The sequence below is a fragment of the Acanthochromis polyacanthus genome, chromosome 18 (assembly GCF_021347895.1).
Source record: "Acanthochromis polyacanthus isolate Apoly-LR-REF ecotype Palm Island chromosome 18, KAUST_Apoly_ChrSc, whole genome shotgun sequence".
In the NCBI taxonomy this organism is placed as follows: Eukaryota; Metazoa; Chordata; class Actinopteri; family Pomacentridae; genus Acanthochromis; species Acanthochromis polyacanthus.
This window is the reverse complement of record NC_067130.1, coordinates 34,006,860-34,023,937: the sequence shown is the minus strand read 5'-3', so window position 1 is coordinate 34,023,937 and position 17,078 is coordinate 34,006,860. Positions and strand designations below refer to the sequence as shown.

The window sequence follows — 17,078 nt, the reverse complement described above, 5'->3', positions numbered from 1 at the left end:
AACATTTTATTTTGAAAAAAATTCTAATTGAAATTTTTTTTTAGTAAAATGAAAAGCAAAAATTTGTATAATATAAAAATATATTTTAGGCAGTTCTAAATGTGTCCAAAGTGTTGTAAAAAATACGTAAAATGAGTCCAAACTTATATAATTATTTTAACCCTTTAAGCTTCAGTCAATTCCAGCCGTTTTCAGTACAAAAAAAATCGCTAAAATTCTATTTTTAAATAAAAAAAATTACGAAAAATACGGGGAATATTGGACGCACATCGCGAGGTGCATTTCCTTGAAAACGACTGATTCGTGGATTTTATACCGACTTCAGGACATGTTTTGGACAAAATAGTTTACTGGCTTGTGTCATCTGGATGTAAAAGGTTGGATTATGGCCGTTTTTTGTGGAATCTTTTTTTTGTGTGTAATAATGAACCCGGAAATGTGAGTCGCGCTGTGTGCGTTGAAGCCGTGTATAGAGAACGGATGGATGGATATTCGTTTTTGTCGGACAAATGTGTTTTTCTCACCCGCTGTGGTAATCACATCTGAAAGTGGTTTATACCGGCGGATTCATGAGAATCTAAGCTTTCCATCGGCGTATAGTGTTTGTATAATCGCGTTTGCAGCCGTCGGACATTCTTGAAATTCCTATGCAAATTAGTAGGTGTACCGCCGGCGGTACACCTACGACGCACTGAAGCGTAAAGGGTTAATTTAATTGTATAATACATTTTTAAAAAACTGCATTAATTTATAAACAAAATATAGAACAAAAACAATATTTAATATTGTACAAAAAGGATTTTAAAATTTTCAAAATGAGTCTAAAATGAATCTAAACGCCTCTGAAATGATATGAGTCCAAACTTGTAGAATTACTTTTATTGTATTATATAATAAAATGATAATATAAAAACGTTTATTAAATGTATAAACAAAAATATAAAATAATATTGAAAATGATAAATAAAAGATTTTAAAATGTTCTAAATAATTCTAAACATCTATAAAATGATATTAAATGGGTCCAAAAGTTGTCCAAACATCTTCAAATTATTTTAATTTCATTGCATAATATTAAAAAAATTCTGTATTCAATTAGATATATAGAACATAAATTTTTGAAATTTCCCCCCAAAAAATTCCATTTTCAAAATTAGTCTAAAATGAGACCAAACTTGTAGAAGTATTTTTAGTTTATTGTGTAATATATAAAACAAACAAATGCATTCAAAATTGTTAAAAAAAGTTTTTCCATTTTCCACATTATTCTAAAATGAGTCCAAACTTGACCACAAACTCAAAACTTGTCCAAACATCTTAAAACTTTAAACTGCTATAAATAATTCCAAATTTGTCAAGAATGACTCAAAAATTTTCCAAAATGAGAGAAAAAAATGACACAAAAACTAATCAGCTTTAAAAGATCAGTTTAACTTCATATTTATCACGACGACTGAAGCATAAGAGTTCATTTACATTATTATAATTTAAATGTTGGGTAAAACTTAAAACAAACATTTAAGAATGAATGGTTTAATTTACTCACATTTTCCCTATAAAGACGCTCAGTACCATCGTCTCGTCATTCAAACCCAGAACTTCTGATAGTCGTCGATAAAGCTGGAAGAAAAAAAAAACACACAAAAAACGACATGAATTCACACAAATCACAGAGCTTTTATCTCCAGATGCTGCATGTCAGAGCGTCGATGTTTCACTTCTGGAGCGACAAGAAACAAAATAAAGAATCTTAAAGCCGTTTGACATTTATTTAGGGTTTAAAGCACAAAAAAAAAACCTTATTTCAAAACAAGATTTTAACACAATTATCAGCCAGAAACTGTAAAAACCAGCACATTTACATCTAACTGACAGTCTCTGGACATACCGTTAATATTTAGTATTAATATTTAACTAAACCTAAGCTTAAAAATTGGATATTTAATAATAAAATTAATTTATTTAAATGAAAGTGTTTGCATCAGATTCTGTAAAACATTATCAAAATGTGTCACAAAACAAAACATAGAACGAAATGTGACAAAGCAACCAAAAAACTACGCAAAATAGATTAAATATGACAAAAACAAAGAAACTTAAGATGAAATGGCCACACAAACATGTGAAACGACCAAAATGTGACACAAAACATCCATAAAAACACGCAAAATGATCACAAAAAGATCAAACGCAACTACAAAAAGATGTAAGACAACCCAAATGTGACAAAATTACCAAAATATGACACAAAAGAACCACAGAAACTATCCAAAACAACCAAAATTGTAAAAAAAAAAAAAAAAAAACACCACAAAAGACAACCACAAAAAGACGTAAATCGACCAAAACAAGTGGCATAAAATGATTTAACCAAAAATGTGACACAAAACGTCCACAAAAACATGCAAAATGACCACAAAAAACACAAACAACCACAAAGCAACCTCAAGAAGAAACAACTACAAAACAACTGAAACATGGCAAAATGACCACAACACAAAAGAACCACAAAAACCAACCAAAACAACAAAAGACAAAACAACCACAAAAGACAAACGAAGACCAAAATATGACAAAAAGAAAACACAGAAACCATCCAAAACAACCAAATGTGACGACAACAAAATGACGAAAACAACCGAAATGTGACGCAAAATGCCCATAAAACCATGACTACCAAAAGACATGAAACGACCCAAATGCGTCAAAATGCCCAAAATATGACACAAAAGAACCACAAAAACCATCCAAAACGACTAAATGTGCCAAAAAACGACCACAAAAGACGTAAAACAACCAAAACAACATCTGAAATGTGGCACAAAACAGTTACAAGATGTAAAATCACCAAAATGTGATGAAACGATCACAAAAACACGTACGAAGACTAAATATGACCCAAAAGAACCACAGAAACGATCCAAATGACCAAAAGGTGTCAAAAAAACACCACAAAAAGACAAAACACAACTACAAGAAGTAGAACAACTGAAACAAGACCTGAAATGACGAAACAATCACACAATGATAAAAACAACCAGAATGTGAAGGAAAATGTTAATTTAGGTGCATTCTGTTTTGTCTGGTTTGACAAATCACATTTATTTGTCTCTGTTCTTGGTGATGTTGAGGTTGTGGAGATCTTTATTGTTAAATGTCTGCTTGCCATTGTGATGTTTTTGCTGATTTAGATGAAGGAAGAAGATGAAGGAACTCCGCCACCGGCAGGTACCGGCAGGTGTCCTGCCGATGCCGGTCCCAAGCCCGGATAAAGGAGGAGGGTTGGGGGCTTAGCCCCCGTAAAACTTAATGACCCGTATGGCAGTTAAAAACATAAGGACCGTGACGCCGCCCGGTATGGCGCAGCCGGGGCCCCACCCTGGAGCCAGGCCTGGGGTTGGGGCTCGTATGCAAGCGCCTGGTGGTCGGGTCTCCGCTCACGGGACCCGGCCGGGCTTAGCCCGAAAGGACGACGTGGGTCCGCCCTCCTGTGGGCTCACCACTCACAGAGGGTTCCGTAGGGGTCGGGTGCAAAGTGGACAGGGCGGCGGTCGAGGCGGGGTGCCTCGGCGGCCCGGCCCGCGTTCACGACCACTTACTGTGGGGACGTGGAACGTCACCAAACTGGCGGGGAAGGAGCCTGAGCTGGTGCGGGAGGTTGAGCGCTACCGACTAGATATAGTCGGCCTCACCTCCACGCACGGCTTGGGCTCTGGAACCGCCCCTCTGGAAAGGGGTTGGGCGCTCCATTATTCTGGAGTTCCCCGCGGGGTGAGGCGGCAGGCTGGGGTGGCACTGCTTATTGCCCCCCAGCTTAGTCGCCTCGTGTTGGAGTTTACCCCGGTGGACGAGAGGGTCGCGTCCCTACGCCTTCGGGTTGGGGACAGGCTCCTCACCGTAGTCGTGGCCTACGGCCCGAACACTAGTGGGGGGTATGCGGCCTTCTTGGAGTCCCTGGGAAAGGTGCTGGATAGTGCTCCGACCGGGGACTCCATTGTCCTGCTGGGGGACTTCAACGCCCACGTGGGCAACGACAGTGAGACCTGGAGGGGGGTGATTGGTAAGAACGGCCCCCCCGATCTGAACCCGAGTGGTGCTCAATTGTTGGACTTCTGTGCGAGTCACAGTTTGTCCATCATGAACACCATGTTCGAGCACAGGGGTGTCCATAAGTGCACGTGGCACCAGGACACCCTAGGCCGGAGGTCGATGATCGACTTTGTAGTCGTGTCTTCTGACCTCCGGTCGCGTGTCTCGGACACTCGGGTGAAGAGAGGGGCGGAGCTGTCGACCGATCACTACCTGGTGGTGAGCTGGATCCGCCTACAGGGGAAGAAGCTGGTTAGACCTGGCAGGCCCAAGCGTATCGTGAGGGTCTGTTGGGAACGGCTGGCGGAACCCTCTGTTAGGAGTGACTTTAACTCCCACCTCCGGGAGAGCTTCTCACAGATCCCGAGGGAGGTGGGAGATATAGAGTCTGAGTGGACTTTGTTCTCCTACTCCATTGTCGATGCGGCCGCTCGGAGCTGTGGCCGCAAGGTCTCTGGTGCCTGTCGTGGCGGCAATCCCCGAACCCGGTGGTGGACATCGGAGGTAAGGGATGCCGTCAAGCTGAAGAAGGAATCCTACCGGGCCATGTTGGCCTGCAGGACTCCTGAGGCAACTGAAGGGTACCGGCAGGCTAAGCGTGCTGCAGCCCGGGCGGTCGTAGAGGCAAAAACTCGGGTCTGGGAGGAGTTCGGAGAGGCCATGGAGGAGGACTATCGGTCGGCCTCGAAGAAATTCTGGCAAACCGTCCGGCGCCTCAGGAGGGGGAAGCAGTACCTCACCAGTACTGTTTACAGTGCGGGTGGGGAGCTGTTGACCTCGACTGGGGACGTTGTTGGACGGTGGAAGGAATACTTCGAGGATCTCCTCAATCCCGCCGTCACGTCTTCCGGAGAGGAAGCAGAGACTGATGATGCCGGGGGAGACTCGCCCATCACCCAGGCTGAAGTCACTGAGGTGGTTCACAAGCTACCCGGTGGCAAGGCTCCGGGGGTGGATGAGATCCGTCCTGAGTATCTGAAGTCTCTGGATGTTGTGGGACTGTCCTGGTTGACACGTCTCTGCAGCATCGCGTGGCGGTCGGGGACGGTACCTCTGGACTGGCAGACCGGGGCGGTGGTCCCTCTGTATAAGAAGGGGGACCGGAGGGTGTGTTCCAACTATAGGGGAATCACACTTCTCAGCCTCCCTGGTAAAGTCTATTCCAGGGTACTGGAGAGGAGAATCCGGCCGATAGTCGAACCTCGGATCCAGGAGGAGCAGTGTGGTTTTCGTCCTGGTCGCGGAACACTGGACCAGCTCTATACCCTCCAGCAGATCCTCGAGGGTTCATGGGAGTTCGCCCAACCAGTCCACATGTGTTTTGTGGACTTGGAGAAGGCGTTTGACCGTGTCCCTCGGGGTGTCTTGTGGAGGGTTCTGGGGGAATATGGGGTTCGGGGCCCTTTGTTAAGGGCGGTCCGATCCCTGTATGACCACAGTAGGAGTTTGGTCCGTATAGCCGGCAGTAAGTCGGACCTGTTCCCGGTGCGCGTCGGTCTCCGCCAGGGCTGCCCTTTGTCTCCGGTTCTGTTCGTTATCTTTATGGACAGAATTTCTAGGCGCAGTCAGGGGCCGGAAGGAGTCCGGTTCGGGAACCACAGGATCTCGTCTCTGCTGTTTGCAGATGACGTTGTCCTGTTGGCTTCATCGAATCAGGACCTTCAGTGCGCACTGGGGCGGTTCGCAGCCGAGTGTGAAGCGGCCGGGATGGGGATCAGCTCCTCCAAATCCGAGGCCATGGTTCTCGACCGGAAAAAGGTACTTTGCCCCCTTCAGGTCGGTGGGGTGTCCCTCCCCCAAGTGGAGGAGTTCAGGTATCTCGGGGTCTTGTTCACGAGTGGGGGGCGGATGGAGCGAGAGATTGACAGACGGATCGGTGCAGCGTCTGCAGTGATGCGGGCGTTGTATCGGACTGTTGTGGGGAAGAAGGAGCTGAGTCAGAAGGCAAAGCTCTCGATTTACCGGTCGATCTACGTTCCCACCCTCACCTATGGTCATGAAAATTGGATCATGACCGAAAGGACAAGATCGCGGATACAAGCGGCCGAAATGAGTTTCCTCCGCAGGGTGGCTGGGCGCTCCCTTAGAGATAGGGTGAGGAGCTCGGTCACCCGGGAGGAGCTCGGAGTAGACCCGCTGCTACTCCGCATTGAGAGGAGCCAGCTTAGGTGGCTTGGGCATCTGTTTCGGATGCCCCCTGGACGCCTCCCTCGGGAGGTGTTCCAGGCACGTCCCACTGGGAGGAGACCCCGGGGAAGACCTAGGACACGCTGGAGGGACTATGTCTCTCGGCTGGCCTGGGAACGCCTCGGGATCCCCCCAGACAGTTTGGAGGAGGTGTGCGTGGATCGGGAGGTCTGGACATCACTGCTGAGAGAGCTGCCCCCGCGACCCGACCTCGGATGAAGCGGAAGAAGATGGATGGATGGATGGATAGATGAAGGAAATTTCTAAGAAGGGAAACAAACCAAACCACTAAACTTGAAAACCTTCTGCAGCAACACGGATCTTAAAAAGTAAAAAAGTCATGGTTTCTGCAGGTGACAGAAATTCAATAGTTTCTTCATTTCCACGAGGTTTTCTCATGTTGTTGAGTCAAACAGGAAACCTAAAGCTTGTTCTGCTGTCAGGAGGTCACCAGCAGAAACCATGGGGGTCTGTAGATAGACCACCACAGATCTGATGGACCATATGAGGTCTGTAGATAGACCACCACAGATCTGATGGACCATAGGAGGTCTGTAGATAGACCACCATAGATCTGATGGACTCTAGGAGGTCTGTAGATAGACCACCATAGATCTGATGGACCATAGGAGGTCTGTAGATAGACCACCATAAATCTGATGGACTATAGGAGGTCTGTAGATAGACCACCACAGATCTGATGGACCATAGGAGGTCTGTAGATAGACCACCATAGATCTGATGGACTCTAGGAGGTCTGTAGATAGACCACCATAGATCTGATGGACCATATGAGGTCTGTAGATAGACCACCACAGATCTGATGGACCATATGAGGTCTGTAGATAGACCACCACAGATCTGATGGACCATAGGAGGTCTGTAGATAGACCACCATAGATCTGATGGACTCTAGGAGGCCTGTAGATAGACCACCATAGATCTGATGGACTCTAGGAGGTCTGTAGATAGACCACCATAGATCTGATGGACTTTAGGAGGTCTGTAGATAGACCACCGTAGATCTGATGGACTCTAGGCGGTCTGTAGATAGACCACCATAGATCTGATGGACTATAGGAGGTATGTAGATAGACCACCACAGATCTGATGGACTATAGGAGGTCTGTAGATAGACCACCACAGATCTGATGGACTATAGGAGGTCTGTAGATAGACCACCGTAGATCTGATGGACTATAGGAGGTCTGTAGATAGCCCACCATAGATCTGATGGACTATAGGAGGTCTGTAGATAGACCACCATAGATCTGATGGAGCATAGGAGGTCTGTAGATAGACCACCATAGATCTGATGGACTATAGGTGGTCTGTAGATAGACCACCATAGATCTGATGGACTATAGGTGGTCTGTAGATAGACCACCATAGATCTGATGGAGCATAGGAGGTCTGTAGATAGACCACCATAGATCTGATGGACTATAGGTGGTCTGTAGATAGACCACCATAGATCTGATGGACTATAGGAGGTCTGTAGATAGACCACCATAGATCTGATGGACTATAGGTGGTCTGTAGATAGACCACCATAGATCTGATGGACTATAGGAGGTCTGTAGATAGACCACCATAGATCTGATGGAGCATAGGAGGTCTGTAGATAGACCACCATAGATCTGATGGACTATAGGAGGTCTGTAGATAGACCACCATAGATCTGATGGACTATAGGAGGTCTGTAGATAGACCACCATAGATCTGATGGACTATAGGAGGTCTGTAGATAGACCACCATAGATCTGATGGAGCATAGGAGGTCTGTAGCTAGACCACCATAAATCTGATGGAGCATAGGAGGTCTGTAGATAGCCCACCATAAATCTGATGGACTATAGGAGGTCTGTAGCTAGACCACCATAGATCTGATGGACTATAGGAGGTCTGTAGCTAGACCACCATAGATCTGATGGACTCTAGGCGGTCTGTAGATAGACCACCATAGATCTGATGGACTATAGGTCTGTAGCTAGACCACCATAGATTTGATGGACTATAGGAGGTCTGTAGCTAGACCACCATAGATCTGATGGACTATAGGAGGTCTGTAGATAGACCACCATAAATCTGATGGACCATATGAGGTCTGTAGATAGACCACCGTAGAGCTGACATTTTGGTTGTTTTACATCTTGTAATTGTTTTGTGCCACATTTCAGATCTTGTTTTGGTCATTTTTTGACACACTGTAGTCGTTTTGGATGGTTTTTGTGGTTCTTTGGTAACACATTTAGTCTTCATGAACTCCGGTAGGAAGGTTTCTGGATGCTTTCTGCTCTGCTTCTATCTACAGACCAACACTTCCTGGATTAGACGCTGTAACTACAGATGGAGGAGGAACTAAACCACTTATCTGGACGTCTGGCAGTTTATGAACAAAGAGAAGAAAATCAACAACAGTAAAACACCGGACCAGTAACCTGCTGGAACCAGTAACCTGCAGGGGGGCGGAGCCTGTCCCTACAGGTGTGAGCCTTACCTTTGATGATTTCTGCACCTGGTCTCCGATGTAGATCTTCCTGAACTGCTCGAAGAAGCTGAGCATGGCCAGCTCCAGCCGCTCGTTACCGGCCTGGGCCAGCCGGGAGTCGGTCAGGTTCATCAACTGGAGCACCCTGTAAACAAAAACAAAAACAACCAGCAGGATGTGAATCCACCAGCTCTGACTGGGTTGAAACTTTTTAGAATCATAAACATGTTAACCAGCATCAAATATTATTATTTGAAAGGACATTTGTGACATTTTAGCTCCATATCTGAATGTTTAACTTCATCAATCCTCTATTAAAGTTCATTAAATGAGTTTTTTCATTCTGAGATCCGTTCTCACCGACAGACTAACTCTCCGTCCATGGCGTCCTGCTCGTCTGTGCTGGCGAACGACACTCGTCCCCCGATCACAGCCCCGATGATGTAGACCAGCCACGTTAGCCGACCTGCAGGGAGAACAGTTAGACCTCTGTGGTTGTTTTGTGTCTCTTTGTGGTTGTTTTGTGGACCTCTGCGGTCTGAATCGGTCTGACGCTCGGCGTGTCGCTGCTTCCTACCTTCCTGCACCGTGACGTCGGCGGCGCTGGAGTTGGTCGACTGCAGCAGCTCCTGGTAGGTTTGAGCCGCCTGGTCGAAGAGCTGCACCAGCAGAGCGCACGTCTTCTCGTATTCACACCTGCCGATGGTGGACAGCTGGTCCAGCTGCTGCTGCACCAGGCCGGCATCGTCCAGTGGGTCTTCTAACCCGTCTCTGTGGAGCAACAACAGGTTTATCAAGAGGACCACAGCTTAGTCTTTAGCGGAGCATTAGCGCCCAGCGAGCAGCGGCCTGGTAGTTTTAGCGTTTCTTCACCTGAGGATGACGTGCACCGACTCCAGCCGTGACGTGATGTAGGCCTTGGTCACCTCAGGTGTGTAGGTCTCCAGCAGGTGAGGCTCGGTGGCTTTAACGTAGGGAACCGACGCCGCCAGACGCTGCCACAGACTCAGCAGGTAGTGAACGCTGTTGGGGGCAAACTCCCAGTGCTGGAACATGGAATAATAATTTAATATTCATAATATTGTATTTCTGTAATAAATATTTTATTAATCATCTCTTTTAAATCAAATTAAATGTAAAAAAGAATCTAAAAATAATAACAGAACCTAACTAATTAAACATGAAGGTTACCAACCTACAGCGTGAATAATTACAGAAAATAACTAATTCTAGTTGTTTAAATATTTTTAAATAAAAAATGCAGAAATATGTAACTAAATATATTTTTAATTTAATCAAATTGTCACAAATAATCTACAAATAATTAGAAATAATTACAGAAAAATCAACACGTTCGATGATTTTCTCGGAGTCAGCCTTGTTTTTATTCATTATTTTTATTTTATGTGGACAGCTTTGTGTTTTTTGGTGCTTTAATTTAACAGTATTTTCTGTAAAACACTAAAGTTGAACCTTTATCTCACCTTGAACGCTGAGATTTAACTTCTTATTTAACTTATCAAAGATGCTGAACTTCTGGCTGATTTTAGGACCATTTCTAGTTGTTCCAGTTTTTAATCATGTGACTCAGGTGTTTTGGTGGGTGACGCTCGGCGCCCCCTACCTGCAGACTGGTGACGGTGAAGTTTGCTATGAGACGGATGACCTCGGGGTAGTTCTCCACCTTCACCAGCTCCCCCAGCTGGTAGTTACTCTTCAGCCTCGCCAGCAGGCGGCAGAACTCGTGGTAGTTATTAGGATCCGGCAAACACTGGAAAATACCACGCTCAGAGTGAGACGCGAACGCAGCAGGAACACAGGTGAGAGACAGGTGTTCTGGCATGTACCAGGAAGATACAGGTGTTATGCAGGTGATATGCAGATGGTCTGTGATATACAGGTGTTCTGTGACGTACAGGTGTGACTGATATCTTTATAAATATCTATAGTTTATGCTGTAAAACTTCCAGGTGAACCTGTCTGAATAATGGGTTACCTGAGGGTTCGCTAGTATCCTCTTGACTCCGTCCACCAGGTGAGACAGGAACTTTGCTCGCTCTGCGTTGTTGAACAGAGACCTTCTGACGGAGGCGATCTGGACTAGACATGACAACACCTGGACAGGTAGAGCAACAGTCAGACCTACAGCCACGGGTTCACCTTCAGGGGTTATTCCTCATATCTACGGCGACTTACCAAGGGGGAGAGGGACGGCGGGATGGAATGATAGAGATTGAAAAACAGCTGCAGGGTGGAGGAATCAAGGAACGCTGCAGGAGAGAAAATAAAGACTTAAAGTACTGCAACTACAGTAACTAAAAAAAGCTGGAAAATTACCACAAAAACGGCCAAATTTACCATGAAAAGGACCAAAACTACCATCATAGAGGTGAAATTGCGACAAGAATTCAAATTTGGCAAACAAAAATATACAAAGTCACCACAAAAAACGGCCAGAATTACCACAAAAAGACACAAAATTACTCCAAAAACAGCCAAAACTACCTTGAAAGGTTCAAATATGCCAGGAAAAACATGAAAATCACCACAAAAAGTACCAAATCTACCACTAAAAGTACAAAAGCTATCATAAAACAGGTGGAATTGTGACAAAATCTCAAATTTGGAACAAAAAACTTGTAAAATTACCCCAAGAAGAGTCAAAATTATCCCGAATCGTTCAAATGTGCCAGCAAAAGCACGGAAAATCACTGCAAAAGCAGCAAGGGTACCGCAAAAAGACACAAAACTATCCTGGAAGGTTCAAATATTCCAGGAGAAAACACTCAAAATCACCACAAGTATCAAAACCACCACTAAAAGTGTCAGAACTACAACTGAGAGTACCAAAACGACCATTAAGAGTACCAAAATTACCACTAAAAGAACCAAAACTACAATTAAACAGGTGAAATTGCAACAAAAACTCAAATTCAGCACAAAAAAGTTCCTTCACGACCTCCTCAGAACATCTGGTTCTTCATCTCCAGTACGTTTATCAATGATCAGAGTTCTACTTTCATACTGGGAATATTTCCAGAGTTCCTTGAGTCCATAGAGGAGAACGACCCTGTAGAAAATTCTAGAGTAGTAGGTAGGTCTACTCTAGAACTTTCTCCAGTTGTCAGTAGGTCTAATCTAGAACTTTCTCCAGTTGTCAGTAGGTCTACTCTAGAACTTTCTCTAGTTGTCGGTAGGTCTGCTCTAGAACTTTCTCCAGTTGTCGGTAGGTCTACTCTAGAACTTTCTCCAGTTGTCGGTAGGTCTGCTCTAGAACTTTCGTCAGTTGTCGGTAGGTCTAATCTAGAACTTTCTCCAGTTGTCGGTAGGTCTGCTCTAGAACTTTCTCCAGTTGTCGGTAGGTCTGCTCTAGAACTTTCTCCAGTTGTCGGTAGGTCTGCTCTAGAACTTTCTCCAGTTGTCGGTAGGTCTGCTCTAGAACTTTCTCCAGTTGTCGGTAGGTCTACTCTAGAACTTTCTCCAGTTGTCGGTAGGTCTACTCTAGAACTTTCTCCAGTTGTCGGTAGGTCTAATCTAGAACTTTCTCCAGTTGTCGGTAGGTCTACTCTAGAACTTTCTCCAGTTGTCGGTAGGTCTAATCTAGAACTTTCTCCAGTTGTCGGTAGGTCTACTCTAGAACTTTCTCCAGTTGTCGGTAGGTCTCCTCTAGAACTTTCGTCAGTTGTCGGTAGGTCTAATCTAGAACTTTCTCCAGTTGTCGGTAGGTCTGCTCTAGAACTTTCTCCAGTTGTCGGTAGGTCTCCTCTAGAACTCTCTACAGGGGGCGTTCTCCTTTCCTGCTTCCAGTCTTTGAGTTTAGTCTCACTGAGAACATTCCCTGAAGTCCTACCTGATCTCCATGACGTTGGGATCTGTACGGTGCAGAGGTCGTCTGACGACTCGTCTGTGGAAGTTCCTATAAAGTCGTAGTTGAGGCAATTGTAGCTGAGCTTGAGGAGCTGCATGAGGAGGCCATGCTGAGACTCATCATTCAGGTTCAGGTTCTTCCCCGAAGCCTGGAAAGAAAACAAGAGAACATAGAATAGGTGGTAGAACTCCATCTTTAGCATCTAAACACGAGGTTCATGACACTTAATTATGAGTTTAACAACACACTGGTTATATTAAACTTCTGTTAGCAAGACAAATATCGAATTTTGAGTTTTTCTAGAAACTTTCAAGACATTCTGGACAATTTTAAGGTTGTTTTGGACAAATTTGGATCATTAACCACACCTGATGTACGTCAGCAGGGTTACTGCATTCGCTTCGGTATCTGGCTGGGTAAGTATGTATGTGGGTGGGTGTGTGTGTGTGTGTGTGTGTGTGTGTGTGTGTGTGTGTGTGTGTGTGTGTGTGTGTGTGTGTGTGTGTGTGTGTGTGTGTGTGTGTGTCCGGTCAGATATCTCTGCAAGTGCTGAAGTCAGGATAATCAAACTCTGCACTGAAGATCAGTCTAAGGTCCCCTGCTCAGTTGTGGAGTTAGAGGTCAGCAGATCAAGTAGGAAGGGATATATGTAGGATGATCAAAATTGAAAGCTACATGTGTGACGGTAGGGGCTGCACAGTGGCAGCCAGTAGATGGCGTGGTTCTGCCATCTACTGAGGGCTTGTCTAGTTTTGATGAGATTTCAGTTCATTTTTGGAAAACATTTTCAAAATTTTGATCAAATTGTTTTTTTTTTGGGCAGATTAGAAATAACTTTTGAAGACATTTGAGGTAGTTTTACAAATTTAAAGTCATTTTTGATCAGAGTGGGTCATTTTGGACAGTTTTTGGACAAGGGTGGTGAAATTTTGGAAAAGTTAAGACATTTTGCATCATTCTGGGCAATTTTTAAGCCGTTCTGGATTAATTTTGAAGTTTTTCTGGAAACTTTCAAGACATTGTAGTTAATTTTCAGGCTGCTTTGGACAAATTTTGCATGAATTTTTAGTTTTTCTGGAAACTTTCAAGACATTTGGGGTCATTTTAAAGTCGTTTTGGACTAATTTGGGTCATTCTGATGATTTCAGATCATTTTTGGAAAACACTTTACCGTAATAAATTTGGACAAATTTAGTTTTTTTTGGGCAGATTAGAAATCATTTTTGGAGACATTTGAAGTAGTTCTACAAGTTTTAAGTGATTTTTAATAAGTACATTGTTTCTGAATAGTTTTTGAAAAGATAGATCCAATTTCAGAAAGTTTCAAGACATTTTGAGCAATTTTAAAGTCATTTTGGATTCATTTTAAGGTTTTTCTGGAAACTTTCAAGACATTTTGGATCCTTTTAAGGTTGTTTTGGACTAATTTGGGTCATTTTGGGGGGAGATTTTGAATGACTTTTGGACAGGTTTGTCATTTTTGACAGATTTTAAGGTCGTTTTGGACTGACTGCGTCATTTTGGGCGAGTTTTGAGTCATTCTGAATAAATGTTTGGTTATTCTGAACAGGTCTAGAGCTGTTCTAAAGAAGTTTCAAATAGTTCTGGACATGTTTGAAGTCCTTTTTGATGGCTTTTGATGAAAGCAGAACTAGTTTTAATTTCAAATTAAGTGAGATGATGTGAAGTGAACTCTAGAGGCTGAGTATCAGACTGAAGGCTGATTTACACGTCCTACAGAGATGAAGCTTCTATCTTTAATCTGTGCAGTAAATCCAGTAAAATGAACAAAAACAGATCGTTAAAGTTCAGGACTGAATGTTTCTGGGCGTCCTGATGGAACAAACCTGTTTGAGGAGGTTGCAGGAAAGCGTGAAGATGTCGAAGAGGGAGGAATCTCTGAATGATGAAGCTATCTTCCTATGTTTGGTCAGAGGATGCGTCGTGTCGGCCTGAGGAGACAAAAAAAAGACGTTAAACACTTTTAAATCAACACATAGAGAAGAGGGGCTCCATTTTGACTTCTTGGACCAAAAACCTGAATATAAACACAATAAAGTGTCAGAAACCTGCACATTATTGCAAATACAGAGTTGAAAACTTAAGTTTGAATGGAAAATATGTAAATACTAAAGCACAGATGTTTAAAATAACTGCAATAATAAAAGGTAAAAAAAAATAGACAAAAATAATTTCAAAAATCAGAAGCTTCATAAACCTGTGTAATGCAAAACAAGTGTTCAAAACCTGGATATTAATAAAAGAGAGTAATAATAAAAAGGATATTAATGCAAAGATGTGTCAAAGTCCTGGATAACACAAAAACTAAAACAAAACAAATAATAATAATAATAACAATGATAATACTAAACTAGGAAGGCAGCTAGATATTAACACCCAAAGGTGTCAAAAATATGGATTTTTGTGCAAATAAAAGCCAAAACTTTAGATAATAATCAAACAGAGTGTAAGAAATGAATATTTATGTAGAGAAGTGTAAAATAATTTGGAGATTAATGCAAAAAAAAAAATCCTGGGTACAAATAAGAAATTGTCAAAAACCTAAAAACATTAACACAAGTATAGCCTCAAAAGTTTGTAAATGATTGTAAACAAAGAGTAAAAAACCTGAACACAAAAAAGTACAAAACAAACACCTAAAAGTGTCAAAAACTTTTATACTTAATACAAATAGAGAGGGAAAAAAATGAATATTTACACAATAAAGTGTCAAAAATCTGGATTTTATTGCAAATAAAAAGCCAAAAATGTAGCTATTAATGAAACAGAGTGTAAAAAAAAAGAATATTAATACAGAGAAGATCTGAGGATTAATGTAAAAACCTAAAAAAAGTCTATATGTATCTACCAAAGTGAAGAAAAGTCTGGATATTAACAGAAACAGAAAGTTCAGGTCTTCGGTAAAAAGCAAACCTTCAGAAACCAGATCCAGTCTCTGCAGGTGGAGGTCATGTGACTCACCTGGTTGATCTCATTGGTCAGCTGGGACAGGATGGTGACTCCGATGATGCAATGCTCAACGCTGTCCTGGAGACACAACGGACGTGTTTTAAGTCATTTTGGACAAATCTGAAGTATCCTTTTTGCACAAGCATGGCATCATTTTGGACATGGTTCAAGCTGCTTTGGACTTTATGGACAAGTTTTGAATCATTTCTGACACACTTTATGCCATTTTTAGTTCTTTTAAATCATCTTTGATGAGTTTTAAGTCATTTTGGACAAAACTGAAGTAATCTTGGACAGACTTTAAATCATTTTTGGACAAGTATGGCATCACTTTGGACAAGTTTCAAGTTGCTTTGCACTAACTTGGCATCAATTTTGCTCTCGTCTTTTAGAACTAAATATGGTCATTTTGGACACAAACTGAGTTATTCTGAACAGGTTTCCAGACATTTTACAGAAGTTTCAAGTAGTTTTGAAGCAAGCTTTAAGTCAGTTTTGGGCCATTTTTGACAGATTTCAATCCTTTCTGGACATTTTTCCATTTTGGACTAATGTGACGTCGTTACATTCAAGTTTTAAGGCATTCTGGATTAATCTGAAGTCATTTTAGAGAAGTTTCAAGACACTGGACAGTTTTTGAGTCATTTTTGTACTAATTTTAACTCCCTTTGGACGAGCTTCCTTTTTATTCTGATGTCTTAAAAAGGAAACCATTTTGGCCTAATTTTGGACATCTGGATTAGTTCAAGAAACGTTTGTTATTTATTGCAGTCTCTGCTTGATAAATTGTGCTATTTCTGTGATTGAAAAAGAAAAAGGAACTCACTTTTAAATATAGTCTGACCAATGAAATGCACATGTGAGGCAACTGAATGGTCACACTGGAAAGCCTTCAGACTGATCCTTGTTGTTCAGTGTCCTTCTGCTCTAACTAAACTAAACTAAGATGTGATGATTTTATTCCAAGTCCTGATGCTTTTTCAGTAAGCTGCATGTTCTCCATGACCAGCAGATAGCTCATATTCAGGTGTTTGCTCTGAGGCTGAACTCACCTGCAGAAATCTGGTCACGTCTGCGATGACGTTTCTGAAGACGTAGTCGTCCTTCTGACAGTCGAACCAGCCCAGTTTGGTGATTCTGGCGTAGAGCTGGATCAGAGCCTGAGTCACGAACGCCGCCAGCTTCGGCCGCGTCGCCAAATAATTCAGCACATAGTTCCCTGGACCGACAAAAACACCGACGGGAGACGTTACGAGAGAGGTTTGAGTCATTCTGGGACGTCTCGGACGAGTTTGAAGTCATTTTGTTTGGTCTTGGATCGTCATTTGGGTCGTACGGATGAGGTTCACGTCATTTTGGGTCGTGAGGATGAGGTTCGCGTCATTTTGGGTCGTGAGGATGAGGTTCGCGTCATTTTGGGTCGTGAGGATGAGGTTCGCGTCATTTTGGGTCGTGAGGATGAGGTTCGCGTCA

General features: G+C 43.0%; 1 protein-coding gene across 1 annotated transcript in view; it reads right to left on the bottom strand.

Annotated features, from left to right (window-relative positions):
• xpo7 (exportin 7) overlaps positions 1 to 17,078 on the bottom strand; it is a 47,076-nt gene that overhangs the window by 16,253 nt on the left and 13,745 nt on the right. Inside the window, exons 4-15 of the mRNA XM_022220755.2 lie at positions 16,658 to 16,824; positions 15,618 to 15,683; positions 14,483 to 14,587; positions 12,618 to 12,783; positions 10,964 to 11,037; positions 10,764 to 10,883; positions 10,392 to 10,538; positions 9,641 to 9,813; positions 9,345 to 9,538; positions 9,128 to 9,233; positions 8,777 to 8,912; positions 1,547 to 1,620 (exon numbers count right to left, since the gene is read on the bottom strand). Coding sequence (XP_022076447.2) covers positions 1,547 to 1,620; positions 8,777 to 8,912; positions 9,128 to 9,233; positions 9,345 to 9,538; positions 9,641 to 9,813; positions 10,392 to 10,538; positions 10,764 to 10,883; positions 10,964 to 11,037; positions 12,618 to 12,783; positions 14,483 to 14,587; positions 15,618 to 15,683; positions 16,658 to 16,824 — 1,528 coding nt within the window. The remainder of the gene's footprint in view (positions 1 to 1,546; positions 1,621 to 8,776; positions 8,913 to 9,127; positions 9,234 to 9,344; positions 9,539 to 9,640; positions 9,814 to 10,391; positions 10,539 to 10,763; positions 10,884 to 10,963; positions 11,038 to 12,617; positions 12,784 to 14,482; positions 14,588 to 15,617; positions 15,684 to 16,657; positions 16,825 to 17,078) is intronic.